The 26,651-nt window shown below is 51.5% G+C and overlaps 1 protein-coding gene across 2 annotated transcripts in view; it reads left to right on the top strand.

Annotated features, from left to right (window-relative positions):
- Window positions 1-26,651, top strand: part of DDX47 (DEAD-box helicase 47) — a 271,876-nt gene that overhangs the window by 17,109 nt on the left and 228,116 nt on the right. For both annotated transcript variants that reach the window (XM_075321937.1, XM_075321936.1), the window contains exons 2-4: window positions 157-250; window positions 9,670-9,858; window positions 11,614-11,685. In XM_075321937.1, the coding sequence (XP_075178052.1) occupies window positions 157-250; window positions 9,670-9,858; window positions 11,614-11,685 (355 nt within the window). The remainder of the gene's footprint in view (window positions 1-156; window positions 251-9,669; window positions 9,859-11,613; window positions 11,686-26,651) is intronic.

The following is a 26,651-nucleotide window of genomic DNA, read 5'->3' as shown; positions in this document are numbered from 1 at the left end:
CATGACAGATACATACACTTTTTGTAATATTGCATTAAGTAAACACTTTTTTTTTATTTATTAAGAGCTCGGAGTTATTTTCAGTGTGGATTATCTTTTGAATCCTTAAATATATGGCTCCTATAGCAATAGTATGTAATCTTATGTCTATTTCAGGGAGTAACAGATGTTTTAAGTGAAACGTGTGAACAACTTGGATGGAAACAACCAACCAAGATTCAGGTAGAGGCAATTCCTGTAGCCCTTCAAGGTATGTTATAGCTAAACTACCAAACTGTACTGAGCTCAGCGGAGGAATGTGATAACATATATGGTACTGTACTGAGCTCAGCGGAGGAGTGTGATAACGTATATGGTGCTGTGTGAGCTCAGCGGAGGAGTGTGATAATGTGTATGGTACTGTACTGAGCTCAGCGGAGGAGTGTGATAATGTGTATGGTACTGTACTGAGCTCAGCAGAGGAATGTGATAATGTGTATGGTACTGTACTGAGCTCAGCAGAGGAGTGTGATAATGTGTATGGCACTGTACTGAGCTCAGCGGAGGAGTGTGATAATGTGTATGGTACTGTACTGAGCTCAGCGAAGGAGTGTGATGTGTGCGGTGACGTGAGCTCAGCGGAGGAGTGTGATGATGTGTGTGGTGCTGTATGAGCTCAGCGGAGGAGTGAGATAATGTGTGTGGTGCTGTGTGAGCTCAGCGGAGGAGTGAGATAATGTGTGTGGTGCTGTGTGAGCTCAGCGGAGGAGTGAGATAATGTGTGCGGTGCTGTGTGAGCTCAGCGGAGGAGTGAGATAATGTATATGGTGCTGTGTGAGCTCAGCGGAGGAGTGTGATAATGTATATGGTGCTGTGTGTGCTCAGCGGAGGAATGTGATAATGTGTGTGGTGCTGTGTGAGCTCAGCGGAGGAGTGTGATGTGTGTGGTGCTGTGTGAGCTCAGTGGAGGAGTGTGGTGCTGTATGAGCTCAGCGGAGGAGTGTGATGATGTGTGTGGTGCTGTATGAGCTCAGCAGAGGAGTGTGATGTGTGCGGTGCTGTATGAGCTCAGCGGAGGAATGTGATAATGTGTGTGGTGCTGTGTGAGCTCAGCGGAGGAGTGTGATGGTGTGTGGTGCTGTGTGAGCTCAGCGGAGAAATGTGATAATCTGTGTGGTGCTGTGTGAGCTCAGCAGAGGAGTGTGATAATGTGTGCGGTGACGTGAGCTCAGCGGAGGAGTGTGATGATGTGTGTGGTGCTGTATGAGCTCAGCAGAGGAGTGTGATGTGTGCGGTGCTGTATGAGCTCAGCGGAGGAATGTGATAATGTGTGTGGTGCTGTGTGAGCTCAGCGGAGGAGTGTGATGGTGTGTGGTGCTGTGTGAGCTCAGCGGAGGAATGTGATAATCTGTGTGGTGCTGTGTGAGCTCAGCGGAGGAATGTGATAATCTGTGTGGTGCTGTGTGAGCTCAGCGGAGGAGTGTGATGGTGTGTGGTGCTGTGTGAGCTCAGCGGAGGAGTGTGATGTGTGTGGTGCTGTGTGAGCTCAGCGGAGGAGTGTGATGATGTGTGTGGTTCTGTGTGAGCTCAGCGGAGGAGTGTGATATGTATTTTTCTTTATCGTTCCTTTGGGAGACCCAGACCATGGGTGTTTAGCTTCTGCCTCCAGAGGACACACAAAGTACTACACTTAAAAGTGTAGCTCCTCCCTCTGAGCTTATACACCCTCTGGTAGCCAGTCCTAGCCAGTTTATTGCTTTGTGTCAGGAGGCATACATCCACACATGCATTCTCATCTGATTTGTTTGACTTTTGGAAAGAGTTTGAAGAAAAGCGGGTCCATGTCTGGACTCCCGGCATGTCCCTTCTCACCCCACTGTGTCGGCGGTGTTGTTAAGGTTGATTTACAAGGCTGCAGCCTTACATGCCGCGCTCCTTCACCATCCCTTCTGGGCTCTGGCTTGAAGTGGGAGCCAGCACGGTCTCCATGCCTGGCAGGAGTCCGGTCTCCATCCACAGCCCCTTGAGGATTCTGTTGGACCGGAGCACTCATCCCCAGGGACATGGCCTGCGTCTCAGCAGCTAAGTACCTGAGACGTTTATGTTGGGGGTCCCGGTTCTTTATTGTAAGGGGAGAGTATGCTGTATGTGATTGTTTTAACTTTTCCGGCGGGTTCTCTAGCTTTTGCCTGAGAACCGCGCCGATGGTGCCTGCTTGTCGGCCTCGCCGCTTAAATTTAGGCCCCGGCTGCGCCGGAGGCCTAGTTTCATTTTCCTGCCCTCGCATGTCACTCATGCAGAGGGACAGGTTCGGCTCCTCCCGGCGGCCGTTCTACACTGAAGAGGGACACTCCCCACTGCTGGGGCGTCCCTCCTTCCCTTCAGGTCTCTATAGCCCTCCAGTTCCCGCTCTTTTATAGAAACGCCCCCTAGTTTCTCAGGCAGAGTTCACTCTACTCTGGGACATCCTGCATTCTGCATCTCTGCTGAGGTCCTGCGACTGGAGGACCGGGCTTCGGGATCTGGAGGGCACACAACACCGCGCTCAGCGGTCTGGTAAGCCACAGCCGGTCTCCGGTTGTGGACCTCTGTATATTCTCCCTGGGGTTCATTCTCTGCAAAGCCCCCACTCCAGCAGCATGTCTCACACAAGGAGCAAGGCTCCAAAGCTTTATTCTGCATGCACTGCATGTAAGCTCCTGCTGCCTGAGCCGAGCATTTATCCACACTGTCATGGTTGCTCTAACTTGGCGGTGCCAGAGCCTGGAGTCTCACCCCCAGTGGTCTCTCAGGCTGCTGCTGCACCTGTGACTGAACCCCCGGCCTGGGTAGAGTCCTTTTCTAGGTCCATATCCCAGTCATTTGCTGAGTCCATGGGACTTTTGTCCAGGACTTTGATGAATATGCATCAGCCCCCCTCACAGGGTGCCTCTAATACTCTTGACAGAGGATTCCTATCCTCTGGCCTCCGTCCATCGGAGCTCACGGAGGATTCATCATCTGATCCCAGACTCCGTCCTTCTAAGAGAAGGCGCAGGGTTTCCTCCCCCTCCCCATCCCACGGCTCTGTCTCAAGAGCTGACTCTCAAGATGAGGAGGATGCCCTCTCTGGGGGCTCGGAGGCTATGTATCCCTTCGATTTCTCTGAGGGTGACTCAGATCTTAGTGATTTGATTGCTTCTATTAATTCTGTGCTGGATCTCAATCCGCCAGTGTCAGAGGAGCAACCCTCTCTGGCAGAAAAACATCAGTTTACCTCGCCTAAGAGAGTAAAGAGTGTGTTCTTTAACCACTCCAGTTTTCAGACCGCTGTGACCAAACCCAGGGCCTGCCCTGACAAACGCTTTCCAAAGCGTGGTTCTGATGACCGGTTTCCATTTCCACCTGAGGTGGTCAAGGAGTGGTCTCACTCCCCAAAGGTAGACCCTCCGGTGTCTAGGCTCTCAGCCCGGACCGTTGTGTCGGTGGCTGACGGCACCTCATTTAAGGATTCCACTGACCGTCAGATTGACCTTCTGGCCAAATCTGTGTATGAAGCTGTGGGGGCCGCGTTTTCCCCGACTTTTGCAGCAGTGTGGGCTCTCAAAGCCATCTCTGCTTCTCTAGAGGAGATGCATTCCCTCACCAAGGAATCTATGCGTGAGATGGTTACCTTAACTGCTCAGGCTTCAGCTTTTTCATCTTATGCCATGTCTGCCATGCTAGAGGCTGCTCACCGCACTGCGGTGGCTTCAGCTAATTCTCTTGTTATCCGCAGGATTTTGTGGCTTCGAGAGTGGAAGGCAGATGCTTCTTCCAAGAAGTTTCTTGCTGGGCTCCCTTTTGCTGGTTCACGGCTGTTTGGTGAACAGCTGGATGAAATCATTAAAGAAACTACTGGCAGGAAGAGTACTTCCATGCCACAAACCAAGACCAGGAAACCCGCCCAGGGTAGGAATCAATCGAGGTTTCGTTCCTTTCGTTCCTCCAACTGGTCATCCTCTAAGCCTTCCGCCTCGTCCGCTAACTCAGCCAAGGATCAGAAATCCAACTGGCGCCCAAAAGCGCGTCCGCAGAAGACCGCAGGAGGTTCTGCCACTAAGGCAGCTTCCTCATTACTCTCGGCCCGCTCCAGCCACGTCCTTAGTCGGTGGCAGGCTCTCCCACTTTGGCGACGCTTGGTTAAAGCAAGTCTCCGATCAGTGGGTGAGAGACCTCATATCTCACGGCTACAGGATAGAATTCTCTTCCAGCCCGCCAAACAGATTTTTTCTCTCAACTCCCCCCTGCTCCAAGGCCGCCGCCTTCTCGCAGGCCGTGGCGTCCTTGCAGGCAAACGGAGTGATTGTCCCAGTTCCCGCTCAGGAACGGTTCAGAGGTTTTTACTCAAATCTCTTCCTAGTTCCAAAAAAGGATGTTACCTTCCGGCCCATCCTGGATCTCAAGCTTCTCAACAAGCATGTCCGGGTGCGGCATTTTCGCATGGAGTCTCTGCGATCAGTCATTGCCTCTATGACCCAAGGGGATTTCCTGGTGTCCATCGACATCAGAGATGCCTATCTACATGTGCCAATCGCAGTGTCACATCAGCGTTGGTTACATTTTGCGATAGGAGAGGATCTTTTCCAATTCGTGGCTCTCCCCTTCGGGTTAGCCACGGCCCCTCGGGTATTCACCAAGGTCATGGCGGCAGTGATTGCGGTCCTGCACCTCCAGGGCTTAGCAGTGCTTCCTTATCTGGACGACCTTCTGGTCAAGGGTCCATCCAGCGCAGACTGTCAGCGGAGTGTTTCGCTCACTCTCGCCACCCTAGCCAAATTCGGGTGGATTGTCAATCTTCCCAAATCCACTCTGACTCCGACCCAGAGTCTCGCGTACCTAGGGATGCAGTTCGAGACTTTGCCGGCACTTGTGAAGTTGCCCTTATTCAAACAGCAGTCTCTCCGGCTAGCGGTGCGCTCTCTCCTGAGGCCCCGCCGTTATTCCCTCAGGCGCCTGATGCAGGTGCTGGGTCAAATGGTGGCCTCCATGGAGGCGGTTCCCTTTGCCCAGTTCCATCTGCGTCCTCTGCAGCTGGACATTCTCAGCTGTTGGGACAAGCGGCCTTCCTCCTTACAGAGGTTAGTGGCTCTGTCGCCACGGACCAGGAGCTCTCTTCAGTGGTGGCTTCGACCCCTCTCCCTGTCCCAAGGGCGCTCCTTCCTGACTCCGTCCTGGGTGATTCTCACCACGGATGCCAGCCTATCCGGCTGGGGAGCGGTACATCTCCACCACAGAGCACAGGGCACTTGGACTCCGTCCGAGTCAGCCCTTTTAATCAATGTGCTGGAAACCAGAGCTGTGCTTCTAGCTCTCCTAGCCTTTCACCACCTGTTGGCAGGCAGGCACATTCGAGTCCAGTCAGACAACGCGACAGCGGTTGCCTACATCAATCACCAAGCGGGACACGCAGCCGCCTGGCAATGTTGGAGGTCCAACGCATTCTTCAATGGGCGGAGGACTCCAAGTCCACCATATCCGCAGTCCACATCCCTGACGTAGAAAACTGGGAGGCAGATTTTCAGCCGTCAATCCGTGGACGGTGGCGAGTGGTCCCTGCACCCGGCAGTGTTTCAGTCAATCTGCCGCAAGTGGGGCACTCCGGACGTGGACCTAATGGCATCCCGTCACAACAACAAGGTTCCGGTTTACGTGGCTCGCTCCCACGATCCTCAGGCCTTCGCCGCGGACGCTCTGGTTCAAGACTGGTCCCAGTTTCGTCTGTCCTACGTGTTTCTTCCTCTAGCTCTCTTGCCCAGAGTCCTGCGCAAGATCAGAATGGAGGGTCGTTGAGTCATCCTCATTGCACCGGACTGGCCCAGGCGAGCTTGGTATCCGGACCTGCTCCAACTGTCCGTGGAGATGCCGTGGCATCTTCCGGACCGTCCAGACCTGCTCTCGCAAGGTCCATTTTTTCCGCCCGAATTCTGCGGCACTCAAATTGACGGCGTGGCTCTTGAGTCCTGGATTTTGACGGCTTCTGGTATTCCTCCTGAAGTCATCTCCACTATGACTCGGGCCCGTAAGTCTTCCTCCGTCAAGATCTATCACAGGACTTGGAAAATTTTCCTGTCCTGGTGTCGCTCTTCCGGCCATTCTCCTTGGCCATTCTCGTTGCCGACCCTTCTGTCTTTTTTACAGTCCGATCTGCAGCTAGGACTGTCCCTCAACTCTCTCAAGGGACAAGTCTCAGCTCTATCAGTGCTGTTCCAGCGGCGTCTCGCCCGGCTGGCTCAGGTCCGCACCTTCATGCAAGGTGCGTCTCACATCATTCCGCCTTATCTGCGGCCCTTGGATCCCTGGGACCTTAACTTGGTCCTCACGGTATTGCAGAAACCCCCTTTCGAGCCCCTTAGGGAGGTTTCTTTGTATCGTCTTTCTCAAAAGGTGGCCTTTCTAGTTGCCATAACTTCTCTCAGGAGAGTCTCTGATTTGGCTGCGCTCTCCTCGGAGTCACCTTTTTTGGTTTTTCACCAAGACTAGGTAGTTCTCCGTCCGACCCCGGACTTTCTTCCTAAGGTGGTCTCTCCCTTCCACCTTAACCAGGATATTTCCTTGCCTTCCTTCTGTCCGGCCCCTGTTCATCGCTTTGAGAAAGCGCTGCATACTCTAGATCTGGTGCGTGCTCTCCGGATTTATGTGTCTCGCACCGCTGCGCTTAGGCGGTGCACCTCTCTTTTTGTGCTAACCACAGGGCGGCGCAAGGGTCTCTCTGCTTCTAAGCCGGCCTTGGCCCGTTGGATTAGATCGACCATTTCAGACGCCAACCAGAGTACTCAGGTGCCTCCCCCGCCGGGGATCAAAGCACACTCGACCAGAGCTGTCGGTGCCTCTTGGGCTTTTAGGCACCAGGCTACGGCTCAACAAGTCTGTCAGGCTGCTACTTGGACTAGCCTGCATACCTTTTCGAAGCACTACCAAGTGCGAGCTTGGGCAGACGCGTCCTTCAGGCGGCTGTCGCCCACTTGTGAAGTTAGGCTCCGCCTACTTCTTAGTTTTTTTCTGTTTATTCCCACCCATGGTCTGGGTCTCACAAAGGAACGATAAAGAAAAAGAGAATTTTGTTACTTACCATAAATTATTTTTCTTATAGTTCCGTATTGGGAGACCCAGCTCCCTCCCTGTTGCCTGTTGGCAATTTTCTTGTTCCGTGTGTTATCACCGGCTGTTGTCATGGACAGAGTCTCCGGTTGTTCCGGTTCTTACTCGGTTCTACTTGTGGGTGGCTATTCTCCTTCAGCTTTTGCACTAAACTGGCTAGGACTGGCTACCAGGGGGTGTATAAGCTCAGAGGGAGGAGCTACACTTTTAAGTGTAGTACTTTGTGTGTCCTCCGGAGGCAGAAGCTATACACCCATGGTCTGGGTCTCCCAATACGGAACTATAAGAAAAAGAATTTACGGTAAGTAACAAAATTCTCTTTTTTTTATATTTTTAATTCTTATTTTCAGTGGGGCAAAAGGGGGGTGATTTGAACTTTTGTGGGCTTTTTTATTTTTTTTTATTTATTTATTTATTTTTTTACCCTTTGTTGTTTTTACTACTGAAGGGCATGTGAAGCTGACAGTCTGATTGCTTCTGCTTCTGCATCATTCTGTAAAGCAGAAATGCAGATCTCCCAAGAATGCCGACATTCACATTCACCGGAACTATGTCATGACAGTAATGGGTACTCAGCCGACCTGTAGCTATCATGACAACCCATCAGCACCATGTGGCTGCTGATGGGGTCGAGGAATGACATGCTCTCCATCGGTGCTTGCTAAATCCCACTGTAAGAGATTGATGGCAGGAATTAACTGGTTAACAGGCTTGAGTGGATCTGCGAGTCTGCCGCGCCTGTTGGCTGCACATGTTGGCTGATCAGATCAGCTGACATAGGCATTAAAGGGACAGACACGACCTTGGACATAAAGGTATGTCCAAGGTCATGAAGGGACTAAATTAAAGGGCACGTTACCAGTGTGATGACTGACACTTAGCTCTCATCTCACTGCAAAGCTCAAACTTTGAAGTTTGTCTCTTTACAAAAACAATTGCCGCATCAGTTGTCCTCTTGGGGTATGTTCACATTTTAAGTATTTGTGCAGTTATTTCTGCTGCAAGTACTGAAGTGTTAGCAGGCAAAATGCAAAAGCCTGGTGACAGATTTCCTTTACAGAGATTGTCTGCTTTGGAAGTGTTTAAGGGTGGCTTTACATGCTACGATATCGGTCCCGATATCGCTAGCATGAGACCCGCCCCCATCGTTTGTGCGAAAGGGGCATATCGCTGCCTGTCGCGCACAAAATTGTGCACCCCCATCACACGTATTTACCTGCCCTGCAACGTCGCTGTGACCGGCGTACCGCCTCCTTTCTACGGGGGCGGTCCGTTCGGCGTCACAGCGACGTCACTAAGCGGCCGCCCAATGAAAGCGGAGGGGCGGAGATGAGCGGAACAAACATCCCGCCCACCACCTTCCATCCGCATCACACGTAGCGATGTGTGCTGCCGCAGGGACGAGGATCAACTTCGCCCCAGCGACAGCAGCGATAATTGGGAGAGGACCCCCATGTCAACGAGGAGCGATTTTAGACGTATTTGCAACGATCCAAAATCCCTCCTAGGAGTGACACACAACGAGATCGCTACAGCGGCCGGATTTGCGTCACAAATTCCGTGACCCCCCAACGAGATCGCTGTAGCGAAATCGTAGCGTGTAAAGCCCGCTTTAGTCTAATAATACCAATGCCAGGAATGCATGTTGGCTTGTGCTTCTGTGAATACATGGCCTAATCCTGCTTCCATGGCCCGCAGGGCTTTTAGACTTGTCTCCCATTAAGCTCATCTGGAATGTCACTGGTTGAGAATTAATATGGAGCTGCCAGCAGTGGATCTTGATGATTTGCAGAAATGCATTCGGGGTGGCAGAATTTTCCTCAGATGACCATAAATGACATCAGTGATTTCTACACGAGACACTAATGCGGGCTTCACACTGTATGATCTATCGTGCGATTGCTCGAGCAATTAGTTGCCCGTGTCGTACAAAGTCGTTAACCCCCGTCACACGTACTTACCTCCCGGGTGACCTCGCTGTGGGTGGCGAACGTCCACTTCCTGAAGGGGGAGGGACGTTCGGCGTCACAGCGACGTCACGGCAGCCGGCCAATAGAAGCGGAGGGGCGGAGATGAGCGGGACGTAAACATCCCGCCCACCTCCTTCCTTCCGCATTGCCGGCGGGACGCAGGTAAGCTGTGTTCATCGTTCCCGGGGTGTCACACGGAGCGATGTGTGCTGCCATGGGAACGATGAACAACCTGACGGACTATTTTTTTAAAAGTGAGCGACGTGTTAACGATGAACTAGAAGGTGAGTATTTCTTCTCGATCATCGCTGTCACGCGGTACGATTTATCAGACGATGCCGGAAGTGCGTCACTACCGACGTGACCCCGACGACATATCGCCCGATATATCGTACCGTGTGACGCCCGCATTAGCATCCGTACTGGATAAATGAAGATATTTTGTTTCCATGTTTTCATATGTACATCATTATCACTTCTGTCCATCCTGTGATTTCTCCATGGTTCTTTGACTTGTCCTTCTTATTGTTGAGAATTAATCATACTCATTGCTCATCAAATATTTTCTTCCCATCTCTTCTTTTTTTAACACTTTATTCAGGTCGAGACATTATTGGTCTGGCAGAGACTGGGTCAGGGAAGACTGGAGCCTTTGCATTACCTATCCTTCAGACATTGCTGGAAAACCCGCAGAGACTGTATGCATTGGTTCTCACACCAACACGAGAATTAGCATTTCAGATTTCAGAACAATTTGAGGCGCTTGGTTCCTCCATTGGCGTGAAGAGTGGTATGTTGGGTCTTATTATGGCTGTGTATGATTACATGTCTGGTATTGTACTCTTGTTTTAGTTTTTCCCTTTTTTGTCACATTTGTCATTTGAAAATGTTGTCTTATGTAAAGCATGGTGTAGGGACAGGTCTCACATTATCCTAAATGGCACAGACTAATGTAGATCTACTTTGCTAATAGAAGAGATGAGAAAATATGCTGGGCACACAGTTGGAGTCTGGTGTGCTCATACAGTGGAAGTATACACACCGTCGGTGCTGACTGTGTGCATGTGTAGTAAGAAACATAACCCTTTACAAGCAGCTGCGTCCTCAGCTACCTGATAAGAACAATATAGCTTAAAATCTTATTACATGGCTGATTAGAAAGGTAAAGTTTTATGGGGAAAAGTCTTATCGGACATAAATGAATGAAAACATTTTTACGAGCGGTGTGTGACACAGGTGACATTGCTTCAGCGGCTGTCTACCAGGGTGTGCCCATAGCTACTGGTATCGGGCACATGTCCTATTCCATAGCATGTGTGCACAATACCTGTCCGGCATGGCGGCACCACATCCAGTGCCACTTATCTACCGCTCTTCCTGATGAGAACACATTTAATATTTGATGTATGTGATTTTTTTTTTTTTTTTTTGTTGCCCATGTAGCAGCTCAGGCAAGATGATCTTCACTATATAAAAACTCAAATGATAAAATTGCTAATTTGAAAATAAAACAAAATAGGAAAAATTACTTGGCAGTGTCTGATTATAGGTAAGCCAGTCAGTCCATCAGAAACCATGAGACATGCCGCCTCCATCCTTATTGAATAGTGCGCAGTTTAGAAACACTTATTGTTATTTGCTTTGCAAGAAATGGATATAACTAAGGTTTCACATTTTGCGAAGATGTTCTTAGCATGTGGCTTATATTCTGAATGTATCTAATAGACACATATTCACCTGCCAAGAGTCTCATTGTGGCCTCCATTGGGAAAACTTGGCGTGAACAGAGGCTAAGGCTACTTTCACACATTAGTTTTTTCCATCAGGTACAATCCGGAAAAAAACGGATAAAAAGGATCCGGCGCTGGATCCTTTTTATCCCCATTGATTTGTATTAGCGCCGGATTGTGCCTGATGTCCTTGCGTTGCATCCGACTTTTGCCTAATCCGTTGTAATTGGCTAATATGGCAGCCGGATGGAACGTCTCTTGTAACGTTTTTTTATCTCTGACAAAAAAACGCATCGCGCTGAATTCGGCGTGATTTACAATGGAAGCCTAAGGACGCCGGATCCGGCCTAATGCGGCAAAAAACGGATGCGGCGGCTGTATCCGATTTTTTAAACTGAGCATGGTCCAATTCATTGAAAAAAACAAAACAAAAAACGGATCCAGCAAAAACCAAACGAAAGGGATGTAAAAACGGATGCGCCGGATTGTTGTTTTTTTTTTTGACGGATCAAGTATACCGGATCCGTAAAAAAAAAAAAGGATTCGGCGCATCTGTTTTTTGCGTATTTTGCGGCGGATCCGTCGCATCAGGCACACGCCGGATTGTGCCTGATGCCAAAAAACTGATTTGTGAAAGTAGCCTAAGGGGGTAACGGAGACCTGATATTTACGAGACTTGTTTACATTTAACCCTATACTGGATCCAGTAGAGCCACAGGTGGTTTTGGTAATACGTCTGTATTAGTCATGTAAAACAGTCCTACATTATTCCTCCATTTCACATATCTAATGTACTTATCTTTTTCTGCATTTAGCTGTAATTGTTGGTGGAATCGATATGATGTCCCAAGCCCTGGCGCTGGCAAAGAAGCCTCATGTTGTCATTGGTATGAATACATTTTATTTATTAGATTTGTTAACCGCTTTATGTCAGACAGAATTCTGATATCCGTATATATGTCCTACAGATGTTGAGTAATTTTGCCTTTCTATATATAAAGGTTGGGTATATTGCATAGCAAATAAATATATGCACTGCCATGTAACTGTTTTAGGCAGGCTTGGAAAAACTGTTGCAAATTAAAAATGTTAATAGTTTTTTTTTTTTTTTATCAAGTAACAAAATGCAAAGTGAACAAGATAAATCTAAATGGAATTAATGTTTGGTGACCGACCCTCTGTCTTCAGAGCATCATTTCTTCTAGATTGTCAGCCTGTGGGCAAGACCTGCGCTCCTCCTGTAACTGTTCAGCTATGTGTTGCTCTAAGGTGTTTGTCTGTCCATGTCACCCAATTATAAAGTGCTGCAGGATATTTCAGTGCTATAGAAATAAAATGATTATTTCTTTGTCGCTCCATAGGGAGACCCAGACAATTGGGGTGTATAGCTTCTGCCTCTGGAGGCCACACAAAGTATTACACTTTAAAAAAGTGTAACCCCTCCCCTCTGCCTATACACCCTCCCGTGGACCATGGGCTCCTCAGTTTTATGCTTTGTGTGGAAGGAGGCACACATCCACTCATGCATTCTTATACATAGTTATGTCGGATGGAAGAAAAGAGGACCCCGATGGGGTCCCCGGCATGTTCCCTTCTCACCCCACTATGTCGGCGGTGTTGTTAAGGTTGAGGTACCCATTGTGGGTACAAGGGCTGGAGCCACATGCCGTCTCCTTCACCATTCCTTATGCGGCTCTGGGAGAAGTGGGATCCTAAGCGGTCATCCATGTGCTGGGACCGTGCTCCATCCGCAGCCCCTGGTGGAACCTGCCGGACCGGAGCTTCTTCACCCCCAGGGACTGGGCCCTGCAACTTGAAGGTACTCTGTGTCCCCATGTGGGGACTGTACAGGGAGGGTTGCACCTTTTCCCCGGAAGCCGCGGTAGTTACGTCCGTTATCTTTTCGGCGGACCTCCGCCCCGACCGTGCCTGCTTGTCGGGCCCGGCCTTAAATTTAGTCCCCGGCTTCGCCGCGGCCTAGTCTCGAAAAATCCCGCCCCCGAGCCTGCCTGTCAGGGGTAAGGGCGGGATTACCGACATGACGTCGGCTTTGAGGGCCGGAGCATCTTGCATGTCTCCCTCCCCCCCTCATTGACCACTTTGGGGACTCCAGATTCCCGCTCTTTGCTAGCGCCGCCCTCGGCTCCACTCCCCCCTGAGACCTTCGGCGGCCATTTTTGGCATTCTGCCGGTGGATGCTAATCAGCAGCAAAGCCCTGCAGCTCCAGGGGATCCACGACAGGGAATCTGGAGGACACACTCCGCTCGTTAGCGGTTGGTAAGCCACACCGGTCACCCGGTGCTGGTCCCCCTAGGGTCCCGGGATAGAGATATATATATATATATATATCTATCTGTTCGGAAAGGCTGTATACCCTTTTCCCATATACCCTCAGTGGTCACTCTCCTAAGAGACAACAGGTTTTTTTCGCGGCCTGTACCTCTTGTGGGGCTATGTTGCATGCGGGATCCACCTACCCTCACTGTGATCAATGCTCGACCCCTGCCACGCTTGCTCAGCCGGAGCCTAGGGCACTTGTGGGCCCCTCGGCTCATGTAGATCCCCCTGCTCCCCCTGAGCAGGCTGCAGGGACAGAGTCACCGTCATTGGCCTCTTTCGCTGAGAAGCTCTCTGTCACTTTCTCAATCCATTGCACATTCTATGGACAAATGGTCATCTAAGCTCCTTGAGGCATTGCAGTCTAGACCGGGCTCTTCACAGGCCCCGGCCCCTGTTAGTTTGTCTCCTCCAGGGCCTTCTCGGTCCGCGCCGCAGCGCGCTCCCAGGATAGGCTCTAGGTCCCAGGCGGAGGACTCCTGCCCGGATCACAGTCCCAGACCGGCTAAGCGGCCTCGCTGGGACTCTTCCCCGGCCTCCTCACGCTGCTCTGGATCCCAGCCTGATGACTCTCAGGAAGACGAGGCGGACGTGGGAGCTTAGGGCTCTGACCCTGACTTCGCCCTCAACCTTGATACCCCGGAGGGGGACGCCTTAGTAAATGATCTTATCTCGTCCATCAACCAGGTGTTGGATCTCTCCCCCCCGCCTCCTCCTGTAGAGGAATCGGCTTCTCAGCAGGAGAAACACCAATTTCGATTCCCCAAACGTACGCGCAATACGTTTTTTGATCACTCTAACTTCAGGGACGCTGTCCAGAAGCCCAGCGCGGTCCCGGACAAGCGCTTTGCTAAACGGCACACTGACAGGCGTTATCCCTTTTCAACTGATGTCGTTAAGGGCTGGGCACACTCTCCCAAGGTGGATCCTCCGGTCTCTAGATTGGCTGCTAGGTCCGTTGTGTCTGTTGCCGATGGCTCATCCCTGAAGGATGCCACTGACAGACAGATAGAGCTCTTGGTGAAGTCTATTTATGAGGCCACGGGCGCGTCTTTCGCCCCGGCCTTTGCGGCCGTATGGGCTCTCCAAGCAATCTCGGCATGTTTGACTGAGATCAATGCTGTCACGCGGAATTCTCCTCCGCATGTTTCTTCCTTGACATCTCAGGCATCAGCTTTTTCGTCCTACGCCATGAACGCCGTCCTGGACTCCGCTAGCCGTACGGCTGTAGCATCCGCTAACTCAGTGGCAGTCCGCAGGGCCATGTGGCTGCGCGAATGGAAAGCAGACTCTGCTTCCAAAAGGTTCTTAACTGGTTTGCCTTTTTCTGGCGACCGTTTATTTGGCGAACGGTTGGATGAGATCATTAAGGAATCCTCGGGAAAGGACTCCTCCTTACCCCAGTCCAAACCTAAGAGACCTCAGCAGAGAAAAATCCAATCGAGGTTTCGGTCCTTTCGTCCCTCCGCCAAGCCCCAATCCTCCTCGTCCAACCGGTCGGAGAAAGGCCAGAGGAACTCCTATGCGTGGCGGTCCAAGTCACGCCCCCAAAAGGCCGCAGGAGGCACTGCCTCCAAGACGGCCTCCTCATTACTCTCGGCCTCACCTAGCCACATCCTCGGTCAGTGGCAGGCTCTCCCGCTTTGGCGACGCCTGGTGGCCACACGTTCAAGACCGATGGGTGAGAGACATTCTGTCTCATGGTTACAGGATAGAGTTCAGCTCTCGACCTGCGGCTCGTTTCTTCAGAACCTCCCCACCCCCCGCACAGGCCGACGCACTTTTTCAGGCAGTGGACGCTCTAAAGATAGAAGGAGTTGTGATTCCCGTTTCCCTTCAGGAACGTGGTCGCGGATTTTACTCCAACTTGTTCGTGGTGCCAAAAAAGGACGGGTCATTCCGTCCCGTTCTGGACCTCAAGCTGCTCAACAGACATGTGAGAACCAGACGGTTTCGGATGGAATCTCTCCGCTCGGTCATCGCCTCGATGTCACAAGGAGACTTCCTAGCATCGATCGACATCAAGGATGCTTATCTCCATGTGCCGATCGCACCCGAACATCAACGTTTCCTGCGTTTCGCCATCGGAGACGAACACCTCCAGTTCGTCGCACTGCCCTTCGGCCTGGCGACAGCCCCACGGGTTTTCACCAAAGTCATGGCATCCGTCATGGCGGTCCTGCACTCTCAGGGCCACTCGGTGATCCCATACTTGGACGATCTCCTAGTCAGGGCCCCTTCTCGGGTGGCGTGTCAACGAAGTCTTACCGTCACTCTGGCGACTCTCCAGCAGTTCGGGTGGATCATCAATTTCCCGAAATCCAAGTTGACGCCGACCCAATCACTGACTTACCTCGGGATGGAGTTTCATACCCAGCAAGCGTTAGTCAAGCTACCGCGCGACAGACAGCTTTCTCTGCAGGCGGGGGTGCAATCACTTCTTCGGAGTCAGTCACACCCCTTAAGGCGCCTCATGCACTTCCTGGGGAAGATGGTGGCAGCTATGGAGGCAGTGTCGTTCGCGCAATTCCATCTACGGCCACTCCAATGGGAAATTCTTCGCGAATGGGACAAGAGTTCGGCTTCCCTCGACAAGAACATCTCTCTCTCCCTTGCAACCAAAACATCACTTCAGTGGTGGCTCCTACCCACATCTCTGTGTCGGGGAAAATCCTTCCTACCCCAAACCTGGGCCGTGGTCACCACGGACGCGAGCCTGTCAGGTTGGGGAGCGGTTTTTCTCCACCACAGGGCTCAAGGAACCTGGACTCCAATAGAATCGTCCCTTCAGATCAATATCCTGGAGATAAGGGCAGTATATCTAGCCCTATTGGCTTTCCATCGGTGGCTGGAGGGCAGGCAGATCCGAATCCAGTCGGACAACGCCACTGCCGTCGCCTACATCAACCACCAAGGCGGCACTCGCAGTCGTCAAGCCTTCCAGGAAGTCCGGCGAATTCTGCAGTGGGTGGAAGTCACAGGCTCCACCATCTCCGCAGTTCACATCCCGGGCGTAGAAAACTGGGAAGCAGATTTTCTCAGTCGTCAGGGCATGGACGCGGGGGAATGGTCTCTTCACCCAGACGTGTTTCGAGAGATCTGTCGCCGCTGGGGAATGCCGGACGTCGATCTCATGGCGTCTTGACACAACAACAAGGTCCCGGCCTTCATGGCGCGGTCTCAGGATCACAGAGCACTGGCAGCGGACGCTTTGGTCCAGGATTGGTCGCAGTTTCGACTGCCATATGGGTTTCCTCCTCTGGCAATGCTGCCCAGGGTACTACGCAAGATCCGGTCCGACTGCCGTCGCGCCATTCTCGACGCTTCAGACTGGCCGAGGCGGTCGTGGTACCCGGATCTGTGGCATCTCACGGTGGGTCAACCGTGGGCACTTCCAGACCGCCCAGACTTGCTGTCACAAGGCCCGTTTTTCCATCTGAATTCTGTGGCCCTCAACCTGACTGTGTGGCCATTGAGTCCTGGCTCCTAGCGTCTTCAGTGTTATCTCAGGATGTCATTGCCACCATGAGACAAGCCAGGAAGCCAACGTCCGCCAAGATCTATTACAGGTCTTGGCAAATTTTCTTATCCTGGTGCTCTGATAACGGTTTTTCTCCATGGCCGTTTGCCTTACCCACATTCCTTTCATTCCTACAATCTGGAATGGACAAGGGTTTGTCCCTCGGCTCTCTCAAGGGCCAAGTATCGGCGCTCTCCGTGTTTTTTCAAAAGCGTCTAGCTATGCTTCCGCAGGTCCGCACGTTCCTGCAGGGGGTTTGCCACATGGTCCCACCTTACAAACGTCCGTTGGAACCTTGGGATCTTAACAGGGTCCTGACGGCTCTTCAAAAGTCGCCTTTTGAGCCGCTGCGGGATGTCTCTCTTTTCCGTCTTTCTCAGAAGGTGGCCTTCCTGGTGGCAGTCACATCACTTCGGAGAGTGTCTGAGCTTGCAGCGCTGTCATGCAAAGCTCCCCTCCTGGTTTTCCACCAGGATAAGGTGGTTCTGCGTCCTGTCCCGGAATTTCTCCCTAAGGTGGTATCCCCGTTTCATCTAAATCAGGATATCTCCTTGCCTTCCTTTTGCCCTAATCCAATTCACCAGTGTGAAAAGGATTTGCACTCTTTGGATCTTGTGAGAGCACTCCGGGTCTACGTGTCTCGCACGGCACCCCTGCGCCGTTCAGACGCGCTCTTTGTCCTTGTCGCTGGCCAGCGTAAGGGCTCTCAAGCCTCCAAGTCAACCTTGGCTCGGTGGATCAAGGAACCGGTTCTCGAGGCCTACCGTATTTCTGGGCTTCCGCTCCCTTCAGGGTTGAAAGCCCATTCTACCAGAGCCGTAGGTGCGTCCAGGGCATTGCGGCACCGGGCGACGGCTCAGCAGGTGTGTCAGGCAGCTACGTGGTCTAGTCTGCACACTTTCACGAAGCACTATCAAGTGCATACCTATGCTTCGGCAGACGCCAGTCAAGGTAGGCGAGTCCTCCAGGCGGCGGTTGCCCACCTGTAAGAGGGGGCCGTTTTCGGCTCTTTTTATTGAGGTATTGTTTTACCCGCCCAGGGACTGCTCTTGGACGTCCCAATTGTCTGGGTCTCCCAATGGAGCGACAAAGAAAAAGGGAATTTTGTTTACTTACCGTAAATTCCTTTTCTTCTAGCTCCTATTGGGAGACCCAGCACCCACCTCTGTGCCCTTCGGGCTGGTTGTTCTTTTGTGTACACATGTTGTTGATATTGATTTGTTCTTTTGGTTCATGGTCTTCAGTTCTCCGAACATCCTTCGGATTGAATTTACCCTAGACCAATTTATAAGTTTTCTCCTTCCTGCTTTTGCACCAAAACTGAGGAGCCCGTGGTCCACGGGAGGGTGTATAGGCAGAGGGGAGGGGTTACACTTTTTAAAGTGTAATACTTTGTGTGGCCTCCAGAGGCAGAAGCTATACACCCCAATTGTCTGGGTCTCCCAATAGGAGCTAGAAGAAAAGGAATTTACGGTAAGTAAACAAAATTCCCTTTTTGGTAGACTTGGGCTGTTTTCACACATACGTTTTTTGCAGTGCGGCTCAATCCGGCTCAAAAACCTATGCAACGGATGCGGCGAAAAACCCAGATATGTTGCATAAGTTTTTACATGCGGCCCGTCCGTTTTTTGCCGGTTGCGGCTGTATACTGAGCATGCGCAGTGCAAAAAACGTATGCGGCGGCCGGATGTGTTTTTTGCCGCAGGACGCCGCATCCGGCGTCCATAGGCATGCATTGGAAATCGCGCCGGGTGCGGCGCGATGCGTTTTTTTCGCCGCACAAAAAAAGTGCCAGGCAACGTTCCATCCGGCCCCCGCATGGGCTAAATATGCCGCATCCGGCAAAAACCGGACACAACGCAAGGCCATGCGGCACAATACAGCGCTAATGCAAGTCTATGCAGGAAAAAACGCAACCGGCGGCAAAACAAAACGGTTGCGTTTTTTCTGCAAAGCGCCGTATTGTGCCGCTCAGCAAAAACCGGATGTGTGAAAGCAGCCTTGGGCTCTGTGCGCACTAGAAAAGTGATTTTTCTCAAAATTTCTTGAGACACTTCTGGGAGTTGAAGATTTCCGCACCTGTGGGGAAAACGCATGCGGATTTGCCGCGGATTTACCGCAGGTTGGTCCCTGTGGTTTTGCAATAAATAATATAGATAATCGATAGACAGATAATGGATAGAGTGAAAGATGGATAGATGAATAGATAGGCCTGTTTCACACGTCAGTGATTCTGGGCCGTTTGTGCTTTTTTTTTTTAAACGTACCAGAATCACTGACATACGCAGACCCATTATAATGAATGGGTCTGCTCACACGTCAGTGATTTATCATTGCACGTGTCTCCGTGCGGCGTACCCGCGTGTGCGTGATTGCCGCACGGAGACATGTCCATTATTTTCTGGCATCACTGATGTCCCACGGACCACGCAGTGGTGTGATCCGTGAAACACGTGCCAGAAAAAAACGTGCTTTTAAAATAAAAAACATTTTTACTCACCCGGCTTCAGCGGCGCTCTCTGCAGCCCGTTCTGCCGGCTGCTTCTGAGCTGGCTCATTACTGTCGCGCATATTCATTATGCACGACACAGCCGACCCGGAAGCAGCTGCTGCGGGGGTCAGCGCCGGCCGGATGCTGCACTGCGGGAGCGATCAGTACCATGGAGAGCGGGAGCGCGCACAGGTGAGTTGATTTCTAAGTGCAATCACGGGCCACGGAGAACGGAGCCCGGATTGCACTTATTCAAGCCACGTGTGCCGTAATTCACGGCACACGGAGGGACATGTGCGTGTTTTACACGCCAGTGAAAAACGTCAGTGTTTTTCACTGACGTGTGAAACGGGCCATAGATAGATAGATAGATGAGAAAGACCTATATAATGTCCCACCTCCCTGCATATTCTAAGCTGGCATCCTTTAGTGACTTTCATGTGGCACTAAAGGGTGCTTAGCCTTGTATTTAGCCATAAAATAAATAAATAATTAAAAAAAAAAAACAACGTGAGGTCCCCCCCATCTTTTGTAGCCAGCTAAGGTAAAGCAGACGGCTGCAGCCTGCAAACCACAGCCGGCAGCTTTACCTTGGCTGGTAATCCAAAATAGAGGGCACCCCACGCTGTTATTTTACATTAAATAAATAATTTAAAACAAAAAACGTGGAATAATTATAAAAAAAAAAAAAAAAAAAAACACGTAGGGGTCCCCCCCAAATTGGATCACCAGCCAAGGTAAAGCGGACAGCTGTGGTCTGATATTCTCAGACTAGGGAGGTCCACTGTTATTGGACACTCCCCACCCTAAAAATAGGCCGCAGCCGCCCCAGAAGTGGCGCATCCATTAGACGTGCCAATCCTGGCGCTTCGCCCCAACTCATCCCGTTGCACTGGTGCGTTGGCAAACGAGGTAATATATGGGGTTGATGCCAGATGTGTAATGTCACCTGGCATCAAGCCCTGGGGTTGGTGAGGTCAGGCGTCTATCAGATACCCGACATCACCAACCCAGTCAGTAAGAAATAAAAAATAGACAACAAAAAAAGTTTTATTTGAAAAAACACTCCCCAAAACATTCCCTCTTTAACCAATTTATTGAAAAGAACAATCAATTCCACGTCCGGCGTAATCCAATAAGGGGGGGGGGGGGCGCACAGCGATCCATACCATAGTCGCTGTCCCAGTCAATGAAGAACAGAATGTTCCCCATTGGCTGGGAGAGCAATGCAGTGACCTGAGCTAACATCAATAGCCCAGGTCACTGCAGGGGATGCCGAGCGCTGCCATCAGGAGCATAGATGAGATCATTACCTGCTGTGATCATCTCCTGTACTGCTTACGTCAGCGCTGTCACTGACTTCTATGCCCGCCGCGTTGTCAGAAGTATCGCGAGAGCCCGTGACGTCACCGCTAGTGACATTCTCGGGTTGCCCGCGAGACGGGCATAGACAGCAGTGACAGCGGTGACGTCAGGAGACAGGAGATCGTCACAGCAGGTAATGATTTCACCTCCTGACAGCAGCGATCGTTATCCCCACGGCTGCCAGCACTGCAGGGTGTCAGTGTCTGCCTGCGCTGCTGCGTGACAAGCTGCTGATACTGCGGGCAGACACTAACACACTGCAGTGTAGTGTCAGTGTCTGCCTGTGTCAGTGTCTGCCAGCACTGCAGCGTGACAAGCTGCCGATACTGCGGGCAGACACTGACACTGCAGGGTGACAAGCTGCTGACACTGCGGGCAGACACTGACACCCTGCAGTGCAGGCAGCCGCGAGGCTGGAGCGGGACACAGACTGCACGGGCACCAGGAGGTCGCACGGAAGTGCTTCTGTGCGGCGTCCAGGGAGTGTGACGTGTGTTTACTCTGCTCCGCTTCCTCTTCCTGGCATAATGACATCGCTTCCTGCAAAATCGCAGGCAGCGATGAGCATTACCGCAGGTAAATCGCGGCTATACCGGGGGTATACCGCACATCATTTGCTACCTGCGGTATACCCCCGGAATTTCGCGATTACATTGCAGTGAATGGAGTGAAATTCCGGGGGTATACCGCAGGTACCTGCGGAAAATAATGGACATGCTCATTTTCTCAAAGTTTCTCAACAAAATTTTCTCAAGGAAATTTCTTGAGAAAAATCCGCAGCGTGCGCACAGTTTTTTTTTTTCTCATAGGATTTGCTGGGAAATGTCTGCACAAAGATTGCAGACATTTCTCAAGAAATTTTCGCAGCAAATCCGCGGGTAAATCTACAGGGCAAAATGGCCTAGTGCGCACAGAGCCTTACACATAGTTTATGAAGGAAATCGGCAGGGGTTTTCTAACATCTTGGAGAACCAACCACAGGTTTTCTGTCTTTTGCCATGTAATATCACATAGATTTGATGATGTTATCTTGCCACTGTGTGGGTTATATCATCACTAGTGATGGGCGAATAGTAATAGTATTTGTGTTCAGATTATTCTTAACGAATCCCAAAGTACTTTTCCAGTATTCATCACGAATAACGAAGCTAATGCAAGTCAATGGGGAACCCGAGCATTTTTCTTGTCGTGACCAATAGTGGAATAGTACTTTTATTCGGTAAGCATAATCCGACCACAAATAATTACTATTCAATTATTTAATAAATAATAATAATTATTTAATAAAAATGTTAAAAAACAATAAATAAATGAGCGTTTCATACTTACCAGACTCTGTCATGGCGGCACACGTGCTTCCGGGTCGCGCTTTCACTTCCTGTGCTGTGCACGCAGTCACACAGCTTTCCCTGCCCTCCGGTCGTCCTCTCAGCTGTGATTGGTTCCTGGCTGACGCGCCCCCAGCCTGTGACAGCCCTGCCGTGCAGTCATCGCAGCTCAGTAATAGGCTGCTAGGCTGCACTCAGAGCGGGCAGCCGTGCTCTATGGCTGCTCGCTCTGACATGTAGCAGAGCTGGATGTGTCGCCGCTGGATCTCGTGTGGATTACGCCGGAGGGCTATGGTGGGATAATAAAGTGTGGTGAAGGAGGAGGCTGCGTTTCTACTTTATTCCAAATAAATGATTTCTCTGTGTCTTGTTTATTTACTGTATTTCCAGGTTTGTGATGTGGGTGTCTCACAGACGCCTGTGCGATCACAAACCTGGGGTTTAGTAACAGCCGTGCGCTGTTAACCCCTGCTATTACCTTGATTGCCACCGCACCAGGGCAATCAAGATGAGCCGATATCGCACCGGAATGGCCACATCTAACAGATGCGACCATACCGGGCGGCTGCGGGCTGAGGATGTACCATCCCCCGGCCGGCGTTATCATGGCTAGGAATGAAAATTGGGGGGCGGTTTTTTAATTATTCATTTAAATTTTAAAACAAAACCGCATGCGGTTTATCTTAGGCAGCAGTCACAGTGAGGGACTCCCACAAGTGTGACATCGCAGCACAGCAGCACAGCCGCACACACATCTGACAGGAGCGTGCATGTGTTTCTAGGTACATGCACGCTCATGTTCAGACAGTAGCAGGCTGTGACGGGTGATGTTAGACTCGCACGAGTCTGACAGCGCATCACCGACGCAGCTGCACACTTCTGACAGGAGCGTGCATGTGTTTCTAGGTACATGCACACTCATGTTCAGAGAGGCATCAAAACACTGCTATTTTTTTTTTTTTTTTTGCCAGGAGGTGTAGATTGGATGCAGGAATATGGTGTAAAAATCACAGCATCAAATTTGCATCCCTTGACCACCAAAAATAGAAAAAAAAATAAAAAAAATTTGCCTCAGGTGCAAATTTAGTGCTGAAAGCTGGTGCAGACGATTTCAGCACCAAATGTGCACCTCCTGGCAGAAAACCGCGGCAAAAATCGCGGAAAAATAACCGCGGCATAAAAATTGCGTCAAAACACCGATTTTCTTCGGCGCTCCATTGGGAGACCCAGACGATTGGGTGTATAGCACTGCCTCCGGAGGCCACACAAAGCATTACACTAAAAAGTGTAAGGCCCCTCCCCTTCTGGCTATACACCCCCCGTGGGATCACTGGCTGCTCAGTTTTCAAGCTTTGTGCGAAGGAGGTCAGACATCCACGCATAGCTCCACTGTTTAGTCAGCAGTAGCTGCTGACTATGTCGGATGGAAGAAAAGAGGGCCCATACTAGGGCCCCCAGCATGCTCCCTTCTCACCCCATTCCTATGGCGGTGTTTGTTAAGGTTGAGGTACCCATTGTGGGTACGGAGGCTGGAGCCCACATGCTGCTTTCCTTCCCCATCCCCCTGAGGGGCTCTGAGGAAGTGGGATCTTACCGGCCCCCAAGCCCTGAGGCCGGGCTCCATCCACAGACCCGTAGAACCTGCTGGATACGGAGCTGGGTACCGTTCAGGGACAAGGCCCTGCAACATTCAGGTACTCTGTGTCCCCGTATGGACAGGCCGCGCACACTCCAGACTTGCTGGGTGTGCTAGTGCGCCGGGGACAGTAGCGCTGCGCGCTGGGGTTACGGTCACTGCAGTTTTCTCTGAGGGACTTTAGGTGCTGGGGACTGCCGCGCCGGCCGCCCCTGGAGCGGCGGCGCGGCTGAGACTTGTGGTGCGCCGGGGCCTTAGCGCCGACCGTGCTTTTACGACGGCGGCGCTTATAAATCTAGTCCCCGGCTTTTGCGGCCTAGCTCCCCTTCGTTCCCGCCCCCACCCTGTCAATCAGGGCAAGGGAGAGACGCTGTACGATAGTCAGCGCTGAGGGCTGGAGTCTTATTTACATACTCCAGCCCTCTCACTGAGCACAGTGGGACGCAGGTTTCCCGCTCTTTGTCTGCACACGCCCAGGGCCCGCCCCTCTCCACAGGACGCCGGCAGCCATTCCTACATGCAGTCTGGCTGGAGAACGGACACAGGCTCTGGGAGACCCAGACAAGGGATTTCTGGCGACCACACACCCGCGTTAAGCGGGCGGTAAGCAGCACATTAGTGCTGGCCCCACTAGTGCCACAGTGTTATATTGGTGTATTTTTTTCTCTATACCATATATATAGATATATTGCACTGTAAGGTCGCTTCTTGGCTGTATACCCTATATTGCTCTGAGGAGACGACAACATGTCATCCGCAAAACGCAAGGGTGCCAAGACACAGGCTGTATACGCTGCTTGTGCCGCTTGTGGGGCTGATCTACCGGCAGGTTCCAAAGACCCCCATTGTGTGCAATGTTCGGTCCCTGTGCCACTTCGTCAGCCGGAGTCTATGGTGGTAGTGGCCCAGGCAGAGTCACCGGTGAACCCTGTCCCGGTGACGGGGACAGAGTTTGCAGTTTTTGCTGACAGGATGTCTGTCACTATGACAAAAATCCTAGAGACCTTGCAGGCCAGGCCAGTTACTCAGACCATGGACACTGCTGCGTCAATGTTCCCAGGTCCCCCTCAGTTGGAGTTAATCCGTGCTTCAAGGGGGTCCCAGGCATCTCAGGCTGAAGGCTCTGACTCAGATGACAGTCCCAGGCAGCCTAAGCGAGCTCGCTGGGAGAGACCCTCCACGTCATCACGTGGATCAGGGTCTCAGCGAGAAGAGTCTCTGCGGGATGACACAGAGGAGGGTGATCAGGAGTCTAATCCTGAGACCGCTCTCAATCTGGATACTCCTGATGGTGACGCCATGGTAAATGACCTTATAGCGGCCATCAATAGACTGTTGGATATTTCTCCCCCAGCCCCTTCAGCAGAAGAGGCAGCTGCACAGCAGGAGAAGTTCCATTTCAGGTATCCCAAGCGTAAACTGAGTACTTTTCTGGACCACGCTGACTTCAGAGAATCAGTCCAGAAACACCATGCTTATCCAGACAAGCGTTTCTCCAAACGTCTTAAGGATACACGTTATCCCTTTCCCCCTGACGTGGTCAAACGCTGGACCCAGTGTCCAAAGGTGGATCCCCCAATCTCCAGGCTTGCGGCTAGATCCATAGTTGCAGTGGAGGATGGGGCTTCACTTAAAGATGCCAATGACAGACAGATGGACCTTTGGTTGAAATCTGTCTATGAAGCTATCGGCGCGTCGTTTGCTCCAGCATTCGCGGCCGTGTGGGCACTCCAAGCTATTTCAGCTGGTCTGGCACAGGTGGACTCTATCATACGTCCAGCAGTGCCGCAAGTGGAGTCCTTAATTTCGCAAATGTCTGCGTTTGCGACCTATGCTATCAACGCTGTCCTGGACTCTACGAGCCGTACCTCAATGGCGTCGGCCAACTCGGTGGTTTTGCGCAGAGCATTGTGGTTAAAAGAATGGAAAGCGGATTCTGCTTCCAAAAAATGTTTAACCAGCTTGCCACTATCTGTAGACAGACTGTTTGGTGAGCAATTGGCTGAAATCATTAAACAGTCCAAGGGTAAAGACTCCTCCTTACCCCAGCCCAGATCAAGCAAACCTCAACAAAAGAGGTGGCAGTCGAGGTTTCGGTCCTTTCGAGGCTCCGGCAAGGCCCAATTCTCCTCGTCCAAAGGGACTCAGAAGGAGCAAAGGGGCTCAGATTCCTGGCGGGCTCACTCACGCCCCAAGAAAGCAACCGGAGGAACCGCTTCCAAGGCGGCTGCCTCATGACTTTCGGCCTCCTCCCTCCGCATCCTCGGTCGGTGGCAGGCTCTCCCGCTTTGGCGACATTTGGCTGCCACAGGTCAAAGACCGGTGGGTAACAGACATTTTGTCTCACGGGTACAGGATAGAGTTCAATTCTCGTCCTCCGCCTCGGTTCTTCAGAACTTCCCCACATCCCGACCGAGCAGATGCCCTTCTGCAGGCGGTGGGCTCTCTAAGAGCAGAAGGAGTGGTGATCCCTGTTCCTCCTCAGGAACAAGGGCAAGGTTTTTACTCCAATCTCTTCGTGGTTCCAAAAAAGGACGGCTCGTTCCGTCCTGTTCTGGACCTAAAGCTGCTCAACAAGCATGTGAACGCCAGGCGGTTCCGGATGGAATCCCTCCGCTCCGTCATTGCCTCAATGTCTCAAGGAGATTTCCTTGCATCAATAGACATCAAAGATGCTTATCTCCACGTGCCGATTGCTACAGAACACCAACGTTTTCTACGTTTTGTGATAGGACACGAACATCTCCAGTTCGTAGCTCTGCCATTTGGTCTGGCGACAGCCCCACGGGTTTTCACCAAGGTCATGGCGGCAGTGGTAGCAGTCTTGCACTCCCAGGGACACTCGGTGATCCCTTACTTGGACGATCTACTTGTCAAAGCACCCTCTCAAGAGGCATGCCAACACAGCCTGAATGTTGCGCTGGAGACTCTCCAGACTTTCGGGTGGATCATCAACTTTTCAAAGTCAAATCTGTCACCGACTCAATCACTAACGTATCTTGGCATGGAGTTTCATACTCTCTCAGCGATAGTGAAGCTTCCGCTGGACAAGCAGCGGTCACTACAGACAGGGGTACAGTCTCTCCTTCATGGTCAGTCACACTCCTTAAGGCGCCTCATGCACTTCCTAGGGAAGATGGTGGCAGCAATGGAGGCAGTCCCGTTTGCACAGTTT

Source organism: Anomaloglossus baeobatrachus, chromosome 8, assembly GCF_048569485.1.
Source record: "Anomaloglossus baeobatrachus isolate aAnoBae1 chromosome 8, aAnoBae1.hap1, whole genome shotgun sequence".
NCBI lineage: Eukaryota > Metazoa > Chordata > Amphibia > Anura > Aromobatidae > Anomaloglossus > Anomaloglossus baeobatrachus.
This window is presented reverse-complemented; position numbering and strand designations above follow the sequence as displayed.